The sequence below is a fragment of the Dasypus novemcinctus genome, chromosome 22 (genome assembly GCF_030445035.2).
Source record: "Dasypus novemcinctus isolate mDasNov1 chromosome 22, mDasNov1.1.hap2, whole genome shotgun sequence".
Taxonomy (NCBI): Eukaryota; Metazoa; Chordata; class Mammalia; order Cingulata; family Dasypodidae; genus Dasypus; species Dasypus novemcinctus.
Window position 1 is genome coordinate 57,370,896 of NC_080694.1, and position 22,474 is coordinate 57,393,369.

At 44.2% G+C, this 22,474-nt stretch overlaps 1 protein-coding gene across 1 annotated transcript in view; it reads right to left on the minus strand.

The window, feature by feature from the left end:
* Positions 1-339: 339 nt before the first annotated feature.
* The window catches only part of LOC139437348 (uncharacterized), a 39,306-nt gene continuing 17,171 nt past the window's right edge, over positions 340-22,474 (minus strand). Inside the window, exon 2 of the mRNA XM_071211072.1 lies at positions 340-708. Within this exon, the coding sequence (XP_071067173.1) occupies positions 340-708 (369 nt within the window). The remainder of the gene's footprint in view (positions 709-22,474) is intronic.

Below are 22,474 nucleotides of genomic sequence, written 5' to 3' on the forward strand. Positions count from 1 at the left end.
GACCTCTTTGTGTGAACGTGAATGTAAAAAGGCCAGAGAGTGTGGTGAGTCCCGGGAGCTACAAGCACTATAGCATGGACAGTGTGTGAGGACTGGAGTGGGGGTCATGGAGAGAGATGGGAGGGAGAAGGGGGGAGTGATGGTGGGGTGATGGGGTGATGGTGGAGTAACTGGGAATGATAGAGGGATGGGGTATGATGGTGGAGTGGTGGGGGGGTGATGGTGGGGTAATGGGATGATGGTGGGGTGATAGGGTGATTGGGGTGATGGTGGGGTGATGGTGAGATGATGGTGGGGTGATAGGTAATGGGGTGATGGTGGGGTGATGGGGGGATGGGGTTATGGTGTGGTGATAGGGTGATGGGGTGATGGGGTTGTGGTGGGGTGATGTGGTAATAGTGAGGTGATGGGGTTGATGATGGAGATGATGAGGGGTGATGGTGGGGTGATGGTGTGATGGTGGGGTGATGGTGGAGTGATGGTGGGGTGATGGGGTGAAGGGATGATAGGGGAGTGATGGTGGGGTGGTGATGGGGTGATGGTTGGGTGATGGTAGGGTGATGGTATGATGTTGGAGTGATGGTAGAGATGATGAAGGGTAAGGGGGTGATAGGGTGATGGCAGGGTGATGGTGTGATGAAGTGATGGAAGTGATGGTGGTGGTGGTGGCATGGTTGGTGATAGAGGGTGAAGGTGGGGTGATGGGGGCTAAAAGGGGGGATAAAGAGGACTTAAGGGGAGTGATAGGGAGTGATGGCAGCAAGAGAGAAGGTGGAGAGGTAGGTATAGACCAAATGATGAGAAGCTTGCTATGTTATGTCAAGGTGTTTGGACTTTATCCTGCAAGTAGGGCAGAACCATGTGAAAGGTTGAGGTCAAGAGCTGGCATGAGAGAAGTGGACTTGGCCCAGCAGTTAGGGCGTCCATCTACCACATGGGAGGTTCGCGGTTCAAACCCTGGGCCTCCTTGACCTGTGTGGAGCTGGCTCATGTGCAGTGCTGATGCACGCAAGGAGTGCCGTGCCACGCAGGGGTGTCCCCTGCATAGGGGAGCCCCATGCGCAAAGAGTGCGCCCTGTAAGGAGAGCCACCCAGTGTGAAAGAAAGCACAGCCTTGGGAAATGGACTTTGGCCCAGTGGTTAGGGCGTCCGTCTACCATATGGGAGGTCCGCAGTTCAAACCCCGGGCCTCCTTGACCCGTGTGGAGCTGGCCATGCGCAGCGCTGATGCGCGCAAGGAGTGCCGTGCCATGCAAGGGTGTCCCCGGTGTGGGGTATCCCCCACGCGCAAGGAGTGCGCCCGTGAGGAAAGCCGCCCAGCTTGAAAAGAAAGAGCAGCCTGCCCAGGAATGGCGCCGCCCACACTTCCCGTGCCGCTGACGACAACAGAAGCGGACAAAGAAACAAGACGCAGCAAATAGACACCAAGAACAGACAACCAGGGGAGGGGGGGAATTAAATAAATAAATAAATCTTTAAAAAAAAAAAAAAAAGAAAGCACAGCCTGCCCAGGAATGGTGCCACACACATGGAGAGCTGACACAGCAAGATGACGCAATGGAAGGAAACACAGATTCCCGTGCCGCTGACAACAGAAGCAGACAGAGAAGAAGAACATGCAGCAAATGGATACAGAGAACAGACAACTGGGGCAGGAATGGGGAAGGGGAGAGAAATAAATAAAATAAATCTTAAAAAAAAAGAAAAAAGAGCTGGCATGATCCAAATGGCAGTTTTAGGAGATCCCCCTACCGCCTTGGTGGGGAGAGATTGGAGGGAGGCTTGACTGGCAGCAGGGAGATGTGTGAAGAGAGCTTTGCAAGTGTGGAGAAGAGGAAATAGAAGATGTTAAACCAATAGATTGGTGACGGATTTTTGGGGGGAGAGAGAAAAGGAGCCATGGGAGGAGCCTAATTTGAGTGACTCACCACTAGACACAAAAGAGAGAAAGTGCCATGCACTGAGCTTAAAATCCACAGATGGAAAGCCAGACAATGCCCAGAGGAGCAAATACAGGAACAGCTATGGCAGGCAGCTGGGGCGAGCTTGTTGACTCAACTACCAGTGCTCTGTCCCAAGAACCCTCTAAATTTACAACCACGGGGAGACCTCCCTGAGGAGTCTTATTTTCTTCTGTGACTGAGGGCCCAGATATTGTATGTTTTAAAGTAATTTATTATGCAAATAGTGACGGGTAGACATCAGAAGAACAGAGTTGCCTTTGTGTCAGAGATGGGACAAGAGCAAGATTGATTTTTCTCAGCTGATGCCACCAGCCCGGTGGATCAGCCTAGGTTTGGGCAGAAGAAAACTGCTAAAGCAGTGGTCTGTTTCACCTTTGGGGAGGGCTTCCTCTTTGACACATCGAGATGTTGAGGAGAAATAGTGCCTTATTATGGTTAGTTTTAGAAGAGTCAACCTTTCTTTGATCTTAATGTCATTGGACCCATAGCCCTACCAGCCATGTGGGACGAAGGTCTCTGTGATCAGAAGGCAGCTTCTTTTCTCCTCACCTCGAAGGTGACCATGGGATCAGAATCTCACAGAACTTTAGAGCCAGGAGACCCCACCCCTTCCCTTCACAGAAGAGGGAACAGAGAAAAGTGAGGCTAAATGTTTTGCCAAAGGCCACAAAAATAGGTAGTTCTCGAGGCAATGGTAAAACCCAGTAGTTCTGATTCTTTCGGGACAATGTTTTTTTTCCCCATATCCACCAGTCATCAGATTTCCCAGTTATCAAATATATGCATTTTTAAGTAATGCTTCAAACATTATCTATTATGTGTGGGCAAACCGCATAACAAGGACCTTATTTTTAAAATTATGCTATGAAGTCAGAGATTCTCAAAACTTCCATGCTGCTTATTCCCAAAGGGACATTTATCTAACTGGGTAACTGTATTTTTATACATTCTGAAGGAGGTAGTGATTGAAGGGAGATAAATAAAGCAACAGTAAGGAGTCTGTTCTCCTCGACATCTCCACCAAGGGTCCTAGACTCGTGGGAATCAGTCCAGGCTGCTTTGGTGAGGTCATCCCAGAAGCCCAGAAGGTTTTCATCCAATTCAGTTCGGAAAGTGGAGTAGTCTTTGGGGATACAGAGATGATTAATACATGGCTGTGCCCTAGAGAACTCAAAATCCAGGGGGAAATGTAGGCAGCTGTACGACAGCTTTTCCAGACACAATGTGAGCCGTGCTAGAGCAGCAGCATTCAATTGATTGGGAGCTCGGATATTGGAAGACTCCTTCTGACAGGCAGGCTTGAGCTCTGCCTTAAAGGATGGGCAGGATATGGAGGAGCTGAGAAGCACAAGAAAAAAGCCAGTCTAGATCAAAATCTCACGTGAGCAAGGATGGGGGGAAATGATAGGCAGGTTTTGAATGGCGAGAAAGAGTAAGGGAAAGTTGGGAACACAAAGGGCCACCTGAAGATGAGGCAGGATAGATTAGGGACCTGAGGAGGAAGGGACGGGAAACCTAATTAGCCTGGTAAGAGAAACTGAGGCAAAGGCCTGCTGGCTAACATTAACCTGCTGAGTCACACAGGCAGGTTAGGAAAGCAGCTTTCAAGCACACACGCCCTGCCATTTGCTACACATACCAAAGGCTGTGTTACCAGAAGGGAGCCAGCAAAGAGGGAAAGGCATGAGAGGGGCATCACCATCACCCACCCAGCTAGCTTTCAAGTGGCCTCACCCATTGTGGACAGTGACCAGAAGCTAATCACCATGAGTCAGCACACCCACAGCCTGCAGAGGTCATGGACAGCAGCCAGAAGCCAATCACCACTGGACAGCATGCCCCTCACCCCTCGACACCCCACATCTCTGGGTCCCTGCACCCTAACCCCTTGCTTATCAGCACAGACCTTGGAGACCCGTACCCCTGTAAAACAGGGGGCCCCAGGGCAGAACTTTGCATTTCTCCCCTAAAAATGCCCACTTTCATCCTTGGAAGTGAACTTTCTGTTCCTCACTTTACCTCCTAATAAATTCTTTGCTTGCCTGTTTGACTTGTGACTCATCCTTGAATTCTTTCTCACACTGAAGACAAGAACCTGGACACTGTCTCCAATAACATATTTTTGGCGAGCCAGCCAGGAGAGATAAGCATCTCTGGTGACCCCCTCCTCCATCCAACAAGACTGGTGAGTTTTTGACTTCTAACGAAGCCTGTCTATGTGTGTCTGTAGGGTGGAGAACATGGGCATACGCATCTGTCCATCTCCATGTGGGTCTCTGTTCCTGCTCCCAAAAGACATAACCTCAGTTTATTCAAGAGTCCTCCAGCTCTGGGCGGCGGTAAAACCATCCTTGAAACCTGATTGGGGACATTCCCCAAGTCGAGTCATAGTCCAACAGGAGTACGGGAGTCCAGGAGATCTGTCTCAAACCACTTTCTAATTCTGATCATCTCTGCCCTATCTGTGAATAACTGGACACACCATTTGTCTTTTTCCACTCCTTTTTCCATCTTTCATGAACTTCCCTGTTCTCATGTTCCTCCAATTTCAGGCACCATCTCTTTAAGTATAGCTTATGCCCTAATTATCTAAAAAAATCTAGTGCAATGTGGAAAAAGGGTCTATAGAAATGTCGTGTTGCATTATGGCATAAGTCCCTGCCTTGCAATCTCTAGCCATTTGGACAAGGATCAAATTTTTACCCCTCAAGAGGGTAGTTTAAAAAACTGCTGGGGTAGCCTACCCACTCTTCAGGGGAAAGTTTTGGGGTTTCAGTGCCAGATACCTCCCAAGATCTAGGGTGTCATGGGGACACCCCGCGGCAAGATCTCTGTTCTCAGGATGCCGGGAACTAAAAAGTGGTGGCTCAAAATGTCTCCTAAGAGGGAAGCAGACTTGGCCCAGTGGTTAGGGCATCCGTCTACCACATGGGAGATCCGCGGTTCAAACCCTGGGCCTCCTTGACCCGTGTGGAACTGGCCCATGTGCAGTGCTGATGCGCGCAAGGAGTGCCCTGCCACGCAGGGGTGTCCCCCTGTGTAGGGGAGCCCCACACACAAGGAGTGTGCCCCGTAAGGAGAGCTGTCCAGCACAAAAGAAAGTGCAGCCTGCCCAAGAATGGCGCCACCCACACGGAGAGCTGACACAACAAGATGACGCAACAAAAAGAAAAACAGATTCCCGTGCCGCTGACAACAGAAGCAGACAAAGAAGAATACGCAGCAAATAGAACAGAGAACAGACAACCAGGGCAGGGGTGGGGGAAAAGGGAGAGAAATAAATAAATAAATAATCTTAAAAAAAAAAAACATGTCTCCTAAGACCTAAAGTTTGGTTTTTCACAGCAAGAGACTCTGCAATTCTCAGGGCGCCGGGAACCAGAGCAAGGGCTCAAAACATCTCCCAAGACCTAGTGACATGGGGATTCAGTTTTGCACAGCCAGGGACAAAGGGCTCCAGATGTTTCCCAGGACCTGGGGGCTTCAGTTTCGAGCACAGCAAGAGTTTGCCCATCCACCTGGAGTCTGGGATGCCAGGTTGGCTGACAAACTCTTCTTCATTTTTCCCTACAATGATGGGCATGGCCTCTGGCATACAAACAGACTCCCACTCTGGTGCATGTTCAAAGCCTGGACATCTTTGTCCACCAAGGGATTTTTTTAAAAAAAGCTGACCCTTTCCTGACACCACATGGCAGCAGGACAAATGAAGAGACAGTCAAAATTAGTCACTGCATGGGACCCTAAATTCCAGTAAACCTGTGTAAGAAAGAAGCGGGGAGGAGGCAGGTCTAAGGGCCAGGGACCATGTGCTCTCCTGTCTCCTAAAAGGGACTACCAAACTGGTCCATTATGGTCCAGCACTACCAAACTGGTCCATTATGAAAAGCCCAGGGAAACTACGCAGAGGCAGAGCCAAAAGCCCCTGGCTCTAGAAAAGAGCAAATCCTCCAGAAAACTCACTATATTAGCCAGTCTGCCTCAGATATCTATAAAAGCTGCAAAGAAATTCTCCCTGGGTCCCTAAGCCACCATGAACTCCCTTTTACAAACAGCCTCTTGAAAAAGCAGAACAGAGTTGGAGGACTCTCACTTCCTGAGTTTTAAGCATATTACTTAGCTAGAGTGGGAAAAGCAGTGTGGTACCGGCATAAGGACGACAGATTGACCAATGGAACCAAACTGAGGTCTCAGATATTGACCGTCATACCTACAGTCCAGCCATTTTTGACAAGGCTGCTAAGCCCACCCAGCTGGGCCAGAACAGTCTATTGAACTAATGGTGCTGGGAGAACTGGAGCCATATCCAAAAGAAAGAAAGAGGACCCCTATCTCACACTTTTATACAAAAATTAACTCAAAATGGGTCAAGGATTTAAATATAAAAACGACCTTAAAACTCCTGGAAGAAAATGTAGGAAAACATCTTCAAGATCTTGTAGCAGGCTGTAGTTTCTTAAACCTTGTGCCCAAAGCACGAGCAACAAAAGAAAAAATAGATAAATGCTACCTCCTCAAAATTCCACACTTTTGCAGCACAAAGGACTTTGTCAAAAGGGTGAAAAGGCAGCTGACTGAAAGGGAAAAAATATTTGGCAATCACATATCTGATAAGGGTTTAATATCCATGATATATAAGGGGACCACACAACTCGACAATAAAAAGACAAAATAAACAATTAAAAAATGGGCAAAGGACTTGAAAATACAACTGTCCAAAGAAGAAATGCAAATGGTGAAGAAACACATGAAAAATGTTCGGCATCACTAGAGATTAGGGAAATGCAAATCAAAGCTCTCATGACATTAGCGAGAAGACTGTGGGAAGATGGTGATGGGCTAACAAGCATAGCTGAATGCTCTCACAAAAACAACAGAGGAAAAGCCAAAAGCTGTTCGAAGGACCCGCTTTGGGGGCAGCCAACCAGGACAAGGCTCCACAACTCCCAGGAGGGAGAGGGGCAGAGAGACAAAGACAACGAAATGACAAACATGAATTACCAAGCCCCCACTGCGGCTGGGCAGGGCTCCCCCACCCCCAAGATAGTAAACTGGGGTAAAACCCCTGTCTCACTGCAGCCAACTGAGAGAGGAACAGAAATCTTCTTTCCTGTCAGCTGTTTCAAGGGAAAAGGGAGGGGAAGTCAGGGTGATTTTCCTCAGTGAATTCAGCCCGCAGACCCCACTCTAAATCTCCAGTCTGGAGATTCTGAAGATTCAACACAGGAACACAGGAAAGCCCAGGCAGAAACACCTCCATGGAAGGGTGCACTGACGAGCGCCATCTGCCGGCTGATCTGGACACTGCATGGACAAAAACGGCTCACGTCTCTGTATCCAACCCCTGGGAGAAAATCTGCGCCCCACTAGTGAGTCCCTGGCCTGATTCTGACAACTTATGCTGGGCAACTTTAAAGACTGAGAATAAGTTTGAACCGAATATCAAAGAAGAGCTATTCGAAGAGACTTACCCCGAGACACCTACTACTCAGAATGACAAATTCAGGGATAAAGAGAGGATTCTGAAAGCAGCAAGAGAAAAGCAAAGCATCACATGCAAGGGAAACTTCATAAGATGGAGTGTCGACCTCTCATCAGAAACCGTGGAGGATGGTTCTGTTTTTATCAGAGCCTGACAAAAGAAAAGGCATAGCATGAATGATTTGAATCTATCTCTTTTGATTATCATTTAAAGTTTTAGGCACAGGGACATTTATTCTGGAGAAAGAGGGCAAACTCCTATTTACAAGATAAGTTTTTCAGATGAAGCATATAAACTTAAATGGTAGCATTATTGTATAGTGTTTGGACTCTGCTTTGGTAGTTATGGTTTGTACTTAAGATTAGAATTCTGAGCAAAATGTTTCTAATGTGTTAATATAATTTAATCCAAATATACGAATGGATACATTTTAAAGGCACAACTTGAAAAGCAAATTCTTGAATAACAAATAACTTGGTCAGTGTTATTTAAAATGTTGACTCATTGATTTTTGTTTTATGATAAAGGAAATAAATGATTGCTTTCTCTCCTAGAAATATACTGCTCTTACTATTCATTCTGTTTTCCTTGCTTCTGTAGAGTAAGTTTGTCACAAGGTTTAAAGATTTTTAATATTTATTTTGGTTCAAAGCTGTGGTTTTGTTGTATGTCGAATCTTTGAAAGTTCAGCCAAAAATGCATGCAAATGTGAACTTTCTGAAGTTGCTCTTAATTCTTTTTTTTTAAGATTTATTTATTTATTTAATCCCTCCCCTCCCCCGGTTGTCTGTTCTCTGTGTCTATTTGTTGCGTCTTGTTTCTTTGTCCGCTTCTGTTGTCGTCAGCGGCACGGGAAGTGTGGGAGGCTTTCTTTCGCGCTGGGCAGCGCTCCTTACGGGGCGCACTCCTTGCGCGTGGGGCTCCCCTACGCGGGGGACACCCCTGCGTGGCACGGCACTCCTTGCGCGCATCAGCGCTGCACATGGGCCAGCTCCACACGGGTCAAGGAGGCCCGGGGTTTGAACCGCAGACCTCCCATATGGTAGACGGACGCCCTAACCACTGGGCCAAGTCCGTTTTCTTAATTCTGATTTGAGCTTAAGTTTTTGGCTTTAAAGAAGTTACAACAATGGTAGTTGCCTCCTTCAGTATTTGTTAGATGTGTGAAATACCAATAAGTGTCAAAATGATGGTTTTATTGTTAGATTATTACTGTAGGTAGTTAGTCCTTACCACAAGTGAATCATTTTTTAAATGAGTGACTTTTATAGATACATAATAATAAATTGTACTGCTGCATTTAAAAAAATAGGGGATGATGTGGGAGAGGGAGAGGTACATGGGAATCCCTCATACTGTCAATGTAACTTTTCTGTAATCTAAAACCTCTTTAAAAATAAAGTTGTTGCTTTTTTTAAAAAAAGTATGAGATACCATTTCACACCTATGAGACTGGATGCTACTAAAGAGTCAGAAAACTGTAATGTTGGCGAGGATGTAGAAAGACAGGAACACTTATTCAGTGTTGGTGGGAATGCAGAACGGTACAGCTGCTGTGGAGGACTGTTCAGCAGTTCCTAAGGAAGTTGAATATAGACTTGCCATGGGACCTGGCAACACCCATAGCAAGAACTGAGAGCAGTGACATGACTAGACATTTGCACACAAATGTTCACAGCAGCATTATACACCACTGCCAAAAGTTGAAAACAACTCAGGTGTCCACCAGCTGAGGAATGGATAAGCAAATTGTGGTGCATACACACTAATGGAACATTACACAACTTTAAGAGAAAATGACATCGTGAAGCATATGACAGCATGGATGAACCTGGAGGACATTATGTTGAGTGAAGCCAGCCAGGTACAAAGGGACAAGTGCTGCATGATTGCACTATTAAGAACTAAATATATTGTATGAAACGTGAACATGGGTAGAATTGGATATATAAGATCATTTTTCTTTGAAGCTGAACAAATGTAAGTTAATACTACAAAATGTTAATATCGGACAAAAAAATTTATACTAAGGAGACCAGACACAGAGTACCACATATTGTATGATTTCATTTGTATAAAATGTAAGTAAAAATCAATTTAGGAAGATGAAATGAGATTGGTGGTTATGTAGGTCTGAGGAAGGAATGCTAAGAGGTGTGGAGTCCTTTCTGGAGTAATGAAATTGCTCTAAAATGTTTGAGATGATGAATGTACAACATTGTGATTACACTAAAAGCCATTGATTATGCACTTTGAATAGCTTGGCCAGAAACAGCAGCTTTGTGCAGTGGGGGAAACATAGGGAGGTTGAAAGGGGAGGAATTTTCCTGTTTGATTGTCTGTTTATCATTATTATTTGTTAGAGGCTTGCAATAATTAACAAGCTGCAGCTCAGTTCCCCCTGACATGCACCGGGGAAAGGCAACCCCCCCTCCCCCATAAGCCTTCCCCAAAGGTTGAACAAAGAAACCACCTGGAGATGGGAGTAGAGGGAGATGGAAACCTTCACTCCCTGCATATCAGAGGAACACCTGCTCCTTCAGCATTCCCAAAAAACCTAACTCTCTAACGCATTACCCTCTAGCCCCACAAGGGACAGTGTTCACCTCCAGGGCTTCCTGTTGGCCCCTACACCTCACTTGGACCCTCAACCCCCTCCCACTGACTATCATTTCCCCACCTAGGAAAGTTCTGTATAAATTCAAATGCCCCCATCCGGGAGTGGGCTGAAGTCTCTCTTCAGATCCCCTCCATTGGGAGAGCTCCCCAATAAATTTCCTCCCTGTGGTCATAACAGTCTCCGTGTCCCAGTGAGTGCCGTTTTTCTCCAACATTACTGAAATAAGGAAAATGCTCTCATAATGATTGAAGTGATGAATGCACAGCTCTGTGATGATACCAAATACCTTGGATTGTTTACTCTGGATGAATTATATGCTTTATTAATATGTATCAATACAATTGATTTGTTTAACAACAACAACAGCCTCCACAGTTTTCAACGTGACAGTTGAAACCATGCCTCCAAGAGAAGGCAAGAGGTAAAAAGGGGCAGGCAAAAGGCATGGAGATAAACTCACGTTTCAGATGCCTCCAGAAAAGGTCGCCTCAGGCCCCCCCAGGCCTCCACGTCAGCAGGAACCTGCTTGGAGGGTGGAGAAGTGGCGTCCCCAGCCCCAGGCTACTTTGCTGCCGGGACCCCCCAGGGCCTTGCCCCAGGGTGGGAGAGCAGGGTCTGGGCCTAGCACAGCTCCCCAGACGGCTTGGAGGAGTCTCAGGTGACCCTTCTTTAATACAGAAGCCGCTGAGCTCTCTCATCTCCATAGGTCGTGCCTGAGCAGGGGAGCGCCTGGGGAATTTCAATCTAGGCTGTTTGCAGTGTTGCCTCGGGAAGGAAGCTGTTAAAGGGACCCCTCACCTCCCTGCCGAATTTAAACTCTTGCAAGTGGTAGCTGATGGACACGCAGCCCCAATTCTGTATTGTCTGGGTTGGGGCTTCCCTGGGCCCCCAGCTCCATGCCTAGCAGCTGCCCTGGAATTTTCCTGCAGGAGCAGAGCTAAGGGCTTTGGGATGAGATCTCTGCCACGGGCAATCCCTGGGAGCTTTGTGTGATGTGATTCTACAGTTGGGTCTTTCCCTTTGCTAAGGAAGTGTGTAAAATTCTTCTGTTCTAATCTGTACTCACTTTAGCTTTTCACTCTGACTGGGAGCGCATAAATCAGATATGGGGGTTGCCAGTTACAAATTAAGTAATGGTAACAAAGTAACCTAAAAATGAGCCTTCAGATTTCAATACTACCTTGCAATTAGATTTCATGTATAAAAGAAACCATATGGAATTATTTCAACTGTTGGAAAAGCGAGAAAATTTAGTAACATTGCTGTTACTAATAAAATAGTTTTAATTGCTTCGCTAATAAACAAAAGTGCCCAGTTTGTTGTCAAGTGAAAATTTACTAAAAACTGTCAGAGTTAAGACAAGATCATTATATAGATGCCTTCATATTATAAAACGGCAAAAGAATAACATCTGCAATTGTTTTAACTGGGTGGATTTAGCCTAGACTTGCTATTGTGATGGTAATTCTAAACTGAGTTTGCCTTTGCTTATGGGTATTTCAGAATCGGCATCACGTATGAAATGGTAACTGTTCTTCCTTGTTTGAATCCATGGACTCTTCCGCTCTCCCATGGCTCATGGGAAGGCAAATTTAAGACACCCTTGGGAAACGGATGTGGCTAAACCAATTGGGCTCCCGTCTACCATGTAGGAGGTCCAGCGTGCAATGCTGAGGGCCCCCTGGTGAGGGCAAGCTGGCCCACGTGGTGAGCTGGCCCACGTGGAGTGCCGGCCAATGTGGGAATGCCGCCCAGTGCAGGAGCGCCGGCCGATGCAGAGGGCTGGCGCAGCAAGAGACACAGAGGAGAGACAATAAGAAGACGTAGCAGAACAGGGAGCTGAGGTGGTGCAAAGGAGTAATCGCCTCTCTCCCACTCCAGAAGGTCCCAGAATCGGTTTCCAGAGTCGCCTAATGAGAACACAAGCAGACACAGAAGAATGGACACAGAGAGCAGACAATGGGGGGAATGGGTTGGCAGGGGAAAAATAAATAAAATAAATCTTTAAACAAAAAAAAGATACCCTTGTCTCCCATCCTTCCACTGGTGTTAATAAAAATGCTGCCCAGTGAAATCCTTGGCCTCGGGGTTGGATGCCCACTCTTCCAGTCCAGTGGCCACCAGAGTCCTGTTATCTCTAAGACCTGGGAAGTGGGGGGCCTCCCACCTCGAGCACAGAGGATCCTAAAAGGCAGCCTAAAACTTCAGTAACCTCAGGGAGTATACACTGCAATTTGTATTGCTCAGCCAAGGTCTGTTAAAGGCAAAATGGGAGATAAACCCTAAAAGTAAAGGAAAATGTTGTAAATTGTATTTCAAACCATTGGGAACAATTTACTTGTAAGCCAATAACTGAAAGGAACAAAATCCTTGTGCAAAGCACAGTACAGGTTAAAATAATTAAAAAAATAGCTTTCAAAGGGAAATATAATGCTAATTTACAGTTAAACTTATCTTGTAAAGAAAAATAAAAACAATGGGTAAGATTAGTGAGTTGTGTGCTTCTGTATCTAACTCTCTATTTGTGTCTGCCTATTTGCTCAGTGTATATTTTCACATCTCAGAATTGTAGTATTAAATTAATTGAAAGTCCTTAAAAGAGCTCTATTCAAATTGCTAAAAGTACAATAAGTGCTTATATGTAAATGAATATTCCTCGAGCTCAAATTAGAAAAGTTAACAAGAATAAAAATCTGAATACAAAAACTATTGTGGGAAGCGGATGGGCTCAAGCAATTGGGCTCCTGTCTACCATATGGGAGGTCAAGGGTTTGATTCCTGGGGTCTCCTGGTGAAGGCAAGCTGGCCCATGCAGTGAGCAGGCCTGGGCAGAAAGCTGGCCCATGCGGAGTGGTGGCCCATGCAGAAATGCTGGCCTGCATGGTAAGCTGGCCTGCAGAGTGCTGGCCCGTGTGGAGAGCTGATGCAGCAACGTGATGCAATAAAAAGAGACACAGAGGAGAGAGAATAAGAGATGCAGCAGATCAGGGAGCTGAGGTGGTGCAAGAGAATGATCACCTCTCTCCCACTCTGGAAGGTCCCAGGATTGGTTCTCAGTGCCGCCCAAAGAGAAGACAAGCAGACACAGAAGAACGCACAGTGAATGGACACAGAGAGCAAACAGCAAGCACAAAACAATGGGGGTGGGGGAGAAATCAATCAATCAATCTTTAAAAAAATTATTAAAAAAAAACTATCTATTGGGAAAGGGAAAAAAGAGTTTCTCCTAAGCTCCTTAACTTACCCAGCCCCACTCCCAGGACCCCCTCTTCTATGCAGGAACTATGGGGGAAGAGCTGAGTGTAACAAGGTAACAAAATGCAAGTTTAGCCTAAAACCCTTATCTACTAAGCCAGTATCATAGTCTGTCCTGTAATTTCCCAATTTAAACCTTTTAACAGCCATAAAATGAGAGTAATTAATAATCAAATTGTCAAACTTCAAGTAAAGAAAAAGTCCCTAATGATTTTTCTAAATTATAATTAGACCAAATTAAGCAATTATAGTGTGTTCCAAAACCTGGCAATCAGTATGTTTTAAAGGTTATTCACAATTTTAGAATTTTCAAAATATACTTCACTGAAGGACTGATAAAATAGTAAACTAAGGAAACCTATATTTCTGAAAAACATTCCCTATGAGCTGTCAATGTTCTAATAGTACATGCTGCTAGGTATTTAAAATAAAGAAAGGTTCTGTTCAAATATAAGCAAATTAAGTCCTTACTCTAACAAGTTTGTTTAATTTTAATAATAATAGTATATTGTAAGAGGTTTGCTTGGAAGCAGTTTCCAAAATTATTTTGGTGATTTAAGTATCCAAGGTATATTAAATGTGGCATTTTTTTCTTTTTATTAAAAAAAAACAAAAGTAATTTTGTCCTATAATAAAACAACTTGTTATCAAGAAAGAGGGAGGGAAGTGGACATGGCCCAGTGGTTAGGACGTCTGTCTACCACACAGGAGGTCCGAGGTTCAGACCCTGGGCCTCCTTGACCCGTGTGGAGCTGGTCCATGTGCAGTGCTGATGTGCGCAAGGAGTGCCGTGCCATGCAGGGGTGTCCCCCGCGTAGGGGAGCCCCACGCACAAGGAGTGCGCCCCTAATGAGAGCCGCCCAGTGCAAAAGAAAGTGCAGCCTGCCCAAGAATGGCACCACACACATGGAGAGCTGACACAGCAAGATGACATAACAAAAAGAAACACAGATTCCCATGCCACTGACAACAGAAGTGGACAAAAGAACATGCAGCAAATGGACACAGAGAATAGACAACTGGGGCGGGATGGGGGAGGGAAGGGGAGAGAAACAAATTAAAAAAAAAAAAAAAGAGGGAAATGTGGGATAAAACCTGAATAAATACAGGAAATGCAGGAAGTTTGCTGAAAAGAAATCTTTGTGGCCAAAGCTGGATAAATTTAATAGGTCTATATGTAAAGTTTTAAAAAGCTTAGTAGCAAACTGTATATTGATGCAAAACTAAAATTTGGTTCTTTCTCTTTGTTAGAGTAACAAAGTTCCTTAAATCATTCATCTGTTTTAGTGAAAGGTTATAAAAATTTTTCTTCTGAACAATCAGTATACAAAGCAGATATTCTGTTTTATCAAAATAGCTTTTTCTTACCATGACTTTAAAATGCTGTTTGACCTAAAGTAAGGGGGAAATGGAAAGGAGAAATGAGTTTATATGGCTACGAGTTTCTAAAAAAGAGTCTGGAGGCTGGCAGAAGGTTTGCCCTCATGCACAACTGAGCAGAGTCAGAGAGACAGATAAAGCAGATACAACCCCCAGATATTGGTTCCTTTGAGGGCTAAAGAGACCCATGGGAGTTATGGTCATGGCCGATGGGGTTAACTACCAGGGCAGATGGCCCCTCTTTGGAAATGGTGTTTATGTGTGATGAATCTGGACTCAGATGGGATCTCCCTTCATAAGACTTTCATGCTAATGTGCTGGAGGTGCAGTTAATGTTGGGGTTTAAGATATATTTAGGGGATTTGAATCTCTGGACTGACAATGTGATAGCCAGATCCTGAGCCTCAACAGACTCCAGCACCTACAATCTGATTTATTGGACTTACCACACTCAGCTAAGATGGAGGTGAAGAAGGACAACCACCACACCATGGAGCCTAGAGTGATTACAACTGAAAATGGGAGGACTGCATCCAGCATCCAGGTGGAATCTGAGCCTCCTCTTGACATAAAGGTGCAATGGACACAACCAATCCAGTGTCCACATAGAAGAGGTGGCATTGGATTGGGAAAAGTGGACATAATGGACAAAGGGTATGGGGAAAGGCAGGAAGAGATGAGAGGTGGAGGCGTCTTCGGGACATGGAGCTGCCCTGGATGGTGCTTCAGAGGTAATCACTGGACATTGTAAATCCTCACAGGGCCTACTTGATGGAATAGAGGAGAGTATGGGCCATGATGTGAACCAATGTATATGAGGTGCAGAGGTGCCCAAAGATGTACTTACCAAATCCAATGGATGTGTCATGATGATGGGAACGAGTGTTGTTGTGGGGGGGGAGAGGGGGGGTGGGGGGGTGGGGTTGAATGGGACCTCACATATATATTTTTAATGTAATATTATTACAAAGTCAATAAAAAATAAAAAAATTAAAATTAAAAAAAAAATAGCTTTTTCTACTTTATGATACCTTTGTTGTATCCTTAGTTGAGTAGAAAAACAAGTTTTCTCACTTTGGAAAAAAAAAACACAACATTTAAACCTAATGACTTTTAACAATTTCCTTTCTCAAAATCAAACCCTAGAAGGCTTCTTTGTACTTTGAACCACTGCAAAAGATTTGTTATTTCATTTTGTAAAAAGTGAAGTAATAAAAGTAGTGAAGTTCATTTATATGTTATAAGTTAACTGAAAAGTGTTTAGAAAGTGTTACAAAAATTCAAAGGGGGGAGCAGATGCGGCTCAAGAAGTTGAGGGCCTGCCTCCCACATGGGAGGCCCCAGGTTTGTGTCACAGTGCCTCCTAAAGAAGACAAGCAGATGCAACAAGCAGACATCGAGCAAAAACAAAGAAACAAGCAAACAAGAAAACGAGTAAACAACGTGAGCAACACAAAGAGCAAAATCAAATGAGCAGGGAGCGGATGTGGCTCAAGCAGTTGAGTGCCCGCCTCCCACATGGGAGGTCACTGGTTTGGTTTCCAGGGCCTCCTAAAGAAGACAAACAGTGAACAGACATTGAACAAAAACAACAAGCAGACAACGAGCAGACAACAAGCAGGGAGCAGATGTGGCTCACGAAGTTGAGTGCCCGCCTCCCACACGAGGGATCCCAGGTTCAGTTCCCAGTGCCTCCTAAAGAAAAACAACAATAACAACAAACAGACAACGAGCAGACAGTGAGCAAAAAACAACAACAATGAGCAGACAACAAGCGCAAACAACGAGCAAAAACAATGAGCAAACAGATGAGGGAGCCATCTCAGGCAGGGGAAGAATTCAAAGTGATTTTCTTTTTTTTTTTCTTTTTTTAAACATGGAAATAGTATTTATATGTTAAATACAAAAAGGGACATAAAATTGTATATACAGAATAACATCTACGTATACACACCAAAAACCTATGCACAGAAATGTCTTGAAGAACATTTAATATCAAAAGATTAACAGTGGCAGCATTTGGGTGGCGAAACTGATTCTTTTTTAAATTCCCCAATTTTCCTTAATAAACATGATTGCAATGGGGAAAGGTGTGAAGAAAACAAAAAACAAAAACAAAACCCACTGGCTAGTGGCTGAGCAGTGCAGTGTCACTGTCATACAAATAGGTGGCTTTGGCCTGGACTCTTGAGAGGGCAACAAGTGGCCCCTTCTCTCTGAGGAGAGTTTGGCCACCCCTGGCTCCTTTTGAGATCAGCTACCCAGCCCGCAGCCCTTAGCTTGTCTGGTCCACAGCCTCCTCTCTCCCTTTATTTTGCCTCATTTCTACCACATCTCTGGTTGCTTCCAGCTTCATTTTTTCCCTATCCTTCCCAACTCAGGAGCCAGCTCTGTAGCTGCAGGGCCTACAAAAGGTAAACTCAAATACAAAACATTTTCCTGCTGCTGCTGGGGAGCGATGCTAAGTGGCTGCACAGCTAGCAGGTGTTAGGGAGCCTTTCTTGTCAACCCAGTTCTAAGCACTTCCTGAACAGTTACTCCTGCCATGCATTTTCTACCCCCACACCCCCAAAGGCTGGGCAATACCAGCTCAGATCACTTTGTTTCTGTAAGTCCCTCTGCTCAGGAGCTACACAGTGGGTGGCACCTCAACAACTGCAGACTCCGTCAACGTTTCAAAGTGATTTACTAACCTTCTGTTGGTCAGAGTTGTACGGGTAAGACATTCATGTAAATGCTTTAAGATTGTGTTGCACTCCTGGAAATTTGGCAATGTTTTCTGCATGATGTTGGATGGCAGTATAATATTACTAATCATAGTTTTAATTATTTTAAAGATTATATAGATCATAGAAACGACCTCTCTGCCTGGGAATCAAGAAGCAGAGGCTCTAGCCCGTATCTGAATACTCTGCCCCACCCCTGTAAAAGGAGTAGACTTGTGACCACACAAAAGGGGTGGCCATCAAGGGACTGCCCTAGGGTGGTGCATCGCTAGGGCATTGGGTGCTCCTCTAAAGTAGTCAAACTAGCTTATGTCATACAAACTTATGAGGCCTCTTCTCCGCTCCAGCCACAAACAGTGCCTGACGTAGTGGACATATCCATAAGGCCACACAATAAGGGGATAAACTTCAGTGTTGTTAAACTCATGCATTTAAACCAGGCCCCAGTGCCATGCATGGTGTCTCTCCACTTGAGTTATTGGTTAAAACGGTCACAACGACCCCCAAAACAATAGAGGTATCCATCAGCTCTGGTTCAGTTCCTGAAGTAAATGGAACTACATTGCTGCTTCAGACTCCTACAGCTTTGCCATTTGGCAGTGGCTCAATATTGCCTCCAGACTGGCTCTGTTTCACAGTGCCAAAGAGCGCTATGCACCAGGCCGGTAAAACACTGCAGCTTCCCTCCATGGACCAACAGCACTGCAGCAAACTGGCTGTGTGAAGGATCTACCAAATGGAGCTATAATTACCAGAGTAAGGCAAGCAAAACTTACACAGTCAGCTTTAAAGCCTGCTCCTATAGAGAAACAGCGTGTAAGGTATCACAAACCTGGAACTTGCCCTTTGGTGGCCCATGTTTTAAGACCTATAGGAGAGGGAAACGGATGTGGCTCAACTGATAGAGCATCTGCCTACCATATGGGAGGTCCAGAGTTCAAACCCAGGGTCTCCTAACATGTGTGGTGAGCTGTCCCATGCACAGTGCTGATGTGCACAAGGAGTGCCATGCCATGCAGAGGTGTCCCCTGCATAGGGGTGCCCCACGTGCATGGAGTGTGCCCTGCAAGGAGAGCCGCCCCACATGAAGAAAGTGCAACCTGCCCAGGAGTGGAACCGCACACACAGAGAGCTGATGCAGCAAGATGATGCAAAAAGAGAGACACAGATTCCTGGTGCCGCTGATAAGGATAGAAGAGGTCACAGAAGAACACACAGCGAATGGACACAGAGAGCAGACAACTGGAGGGGGGAGGGGAGGGGAGAGAAATAAATAAAATAAATATTTAAAAACAATAAAAATAAATAAAATACCAGTGCCCCTTCTAGCTCTGCAGTGGTAGAAATCTATGGCATTGTCCAGAGTCACTTGCAGCTAGAGCTCCACATTTGACATAGGTTCTGCTAAGCAGGTGGACTCTCCTGAGTCTTTGAAGGAGCCTTGAGCAAAACAAGTGGGCAGTCTTGTGCAGGAAGAGTGGACCTTTTGACAAGCACAGTGGATTTTATTATTCTTAAGCTAGCAGGAGAAGCGGCAACTTATTGATTCCACAGCTTCCTGACCTTGGCAAGAAGCATCATTCTCCTGGAGCCCTGGTGTCAACAGCTTCCTTAGCAGGCCAGTCCTTTTGAGCTGAAGTTCAGGGTAGACTATGTACCTCTACTCTTCCCAATGAATCTGTGAGCTATTGGTAACCATTCATCACTGTCCTCCATAAATTAGCCAAAGAATTCTGTAATTTACAACAGAGAACACAGACTGATACAGGTACTAAATAGGATGCCATCACCAAGAACTTAATAGTAGTGTCCTGGGCTACTGTATTGAGAATTCTGAGACGTTGTTCAATCTTAGTGAGAAAGGCTCTTCGGATGGATTGGTGTCCTCTGTTACGGCACTAGAGTGAGAATAATCACATTTGTGCCAGACTTTTGCCATCTGTGGTTAAGACTGTTGACAAAAACCATGACTTCCTCCCATTTTTCTACAACCATACTATCATTTTAAGATATCTTCTGTAGATGTAGAATTCTAAACTGTTGTGTTTTTTTATTTTTTATTTTTTGGTTTAACTCTGGAAACCTTAATTTAAGAAATATAAGCTACAGGATTCCTGGGAAGATGGTGTTGAAGTAGGTAAACAAAGCTCAACTCTCTCACAAAAACAATGGAGGAAGGGCAAAAAGCTATCAGAGGGAGCTGCTTTGGGGATCTGCAGACCAGAAGAGTGCTGTGAATCATCCAGGAGGGAGAGGGATGGAGAGACAAAGAGGCCAAATGAAAACCATGAGTTACTCACCCCTGTGGCTGGGAATGGCACATATACCCCACCTTCAAGGCGAATGGCCTCAGTAAAACCCCTGGCTCACTGCAGCCAACTGAGTGGGGAAAGAATGTTCTCCTCCCTGGGAGGAAGAGAGGCTTGGCAGAGGATGGAGAGTGCTTTCTCTTCAGTGAGTTTGGCTAGAGGAGCACCCTTTGTATCTCAAAAAAGACTCCAGCTGGGATTGAAGGGAGAGAGGATGGGGGATCTGATCCAGGCTGTCACGATGAGGTCAGTGAGGGGATAGGTGAAGACAGGTGCCTAACCAGCCCAGGAGAGAAGGAAGCCAGGAGAGACAGCTGGCAGACTGTTAGAAGTCCAACTCACATGAGGGGAAGGGATGGGGAGAGCCAGGTAAGTCTTCAGAAGCCTACCTAACCAGTGGAGTGGGTGAAACACAGTAGGAATGCCTGCCTTGCAGATATTAGATCCCTGGTTCCATTCCTGGTACCTCCTAAGAGAAGGGATCCAGAGAGTGATCCACTGTGTTGTCAGGCACCCAGCCAGCACCTTATGACAGGGAATTCATAGACTGAGATCTTTTTGGTTTAGGTTTTTCAATCTGTTATTTTTTATTATTTTATTTTTAAACTATTCTTTATTTTATTCACTAAAACCAGGTCCCTTACCTATGGAGGGCAGGTTGCCAGGTGATGGACTGATGAGCACCAGCAGCAGGGGCCCAAGAGGGAAGCCTGTTTTTCCTGGGCAGTTTTTTTTTTTTGTTTACTGTTTGTTGATTTTTCTCTTTCTTTGTTTCCTTTTTTTTCTTTTCCTTATTTTTTTCTGCATAGTTTCTTTATTTCTTTTCTTTTTTTCATTTTTCCCTCTTCCACTGCTTTTCTTTCATTCTACCTTTTCTTTTTTGATCTTCATTTTTTCCCTTTTCTCCCTTTTCCCCCTTCTCCTTCTCTTTTCATCTTTCCAACCTTTTATTTTATTCTATTTTTTTCTTGTTTCATTTTTCATTCCATCTTTTTTGTTCTTACTCTTTTTTACTTTTTATGATTTTTCACTCATTATTTATTTCCCTGGCTCTTTAATGGTTCCTTTATCATCTTTTTAAAAATTATTACTATTATTCTTTTTCTCTCCTCTCTTTCCTTTTCTATGATCTTAATATTCTTCCAAGGGAATGCAAGGATATAGAGTAAGTAGAACCAAGTGTCAAAAGGGAATGTTAACACAAAACAAAACAAAATAAAACCCTAGAGTAGAAAGAGAAGCTAACCTTCTGAATAAATCCATGAAGATAAACAGATACCTAGACACCAACAAAAAATTACAAGCCATTCTAAGAAACAGGAAGACATAGCCCAGTCTATTGAACCAACTAAAAAACAGGAGGAGATGCAGAATGTGGAACAACTAATCAAAGATGGCCAAACAGATATCATGAATCAACTTAATGAAGTGAGGGAAGATGTAAAGGATATCAAGAAGATACTGTAAGGAGCGGATATAGCTCAAGTGGTTGAGAACCTGCTTTCCATGTACAAGGTCCTGGGTTCAATTCCCAGTACCACCTAAAAAAAAAGATACTAGGGAAACATACTGAAGAAATTGTAAACATACATAAAAAGATAGCAATCTGATGGTGATGAATGGCACAATGCAAGAAATCAAAATATGCTAGAAACACGTAACAGCAGATTTGAACAGGCAGAGGAAAGAATCAGTGATAACCAAGATAGCACATCTGAAATCTGACAGTAGAGCAGATAAATAAAAAGATAGAAAAAAGTCAGCAGGGACTTGGAATTAAATGACAACACAAAATGCATAAACATACACCTAATAGGCATCTCAGAGGGAGAAGAGAAGGGAAAGGGGGCAGAAGGAATGTTGGAGGAAGTAGTGGCTGAAAATTTCCCAACTCTTTTGAGGAATATGGATGTACATGTCCAGGAAGTACAGCACACTCCAAACAGCATAAATCCTAACAGGCCTACTCTGAGACATATGCTTATCAAATTGTCAAACACTCAAGACAAAGAGATGATACTGAAAACAGCAAGAGAAAGGAGATCTATCACATAAAAGGGAAGCTCAACAAGATTAAGCACTGATTTCTCATCTGAAACCGCAGAGGCAAGAAGACAATGGTATGACATAGTTAAGGTGTTAAAAGAGGAAAACTGTCAGCCAAGACTCCTGTATACAGCAAAGCTGGCATTCAAAAGTGAGGGATAATTCAAAATATTCACAGATAATCAGAAATTAAGAGAGTTTGTCAACAAGAAACTGGCCCTTCAGGAAATACTAAAGGGAGTTCTGCAAGTTGAAAGGAAAAAAACAAGAGAGAGAAGGTTGGAGGAGAGTGTAGAAAGGAAGATTATACTAAGAATAATTTTTTAAATAAAAAAAGAGAAATAAAAACAAAATATGACATACATAAACCTAAAGATAATATGGCTAATGTAAGTACTGCCTTGACAGTAATAACATTGGATGTTAATGTATTAAACTCTCCAATCAAAAGACAGAGATTGGCAGAATGGATAAGGAAATATGACCATCTATATGTTGTCTACAAGAAACTCACCTTAGACCCAGGGATACAAGGAGATTGCAAGTGCATGGTTGGAAAACTATTTTACACACAAACAATAACCAAAAAAGGGTGGAAGGAGTAAACCAATATCAGACAAAATAGACTTAAATGCAAAACTAATGTAACAGACAAAGAAGGACACTCTATATTAATAAAAGGGGTGCTCTAT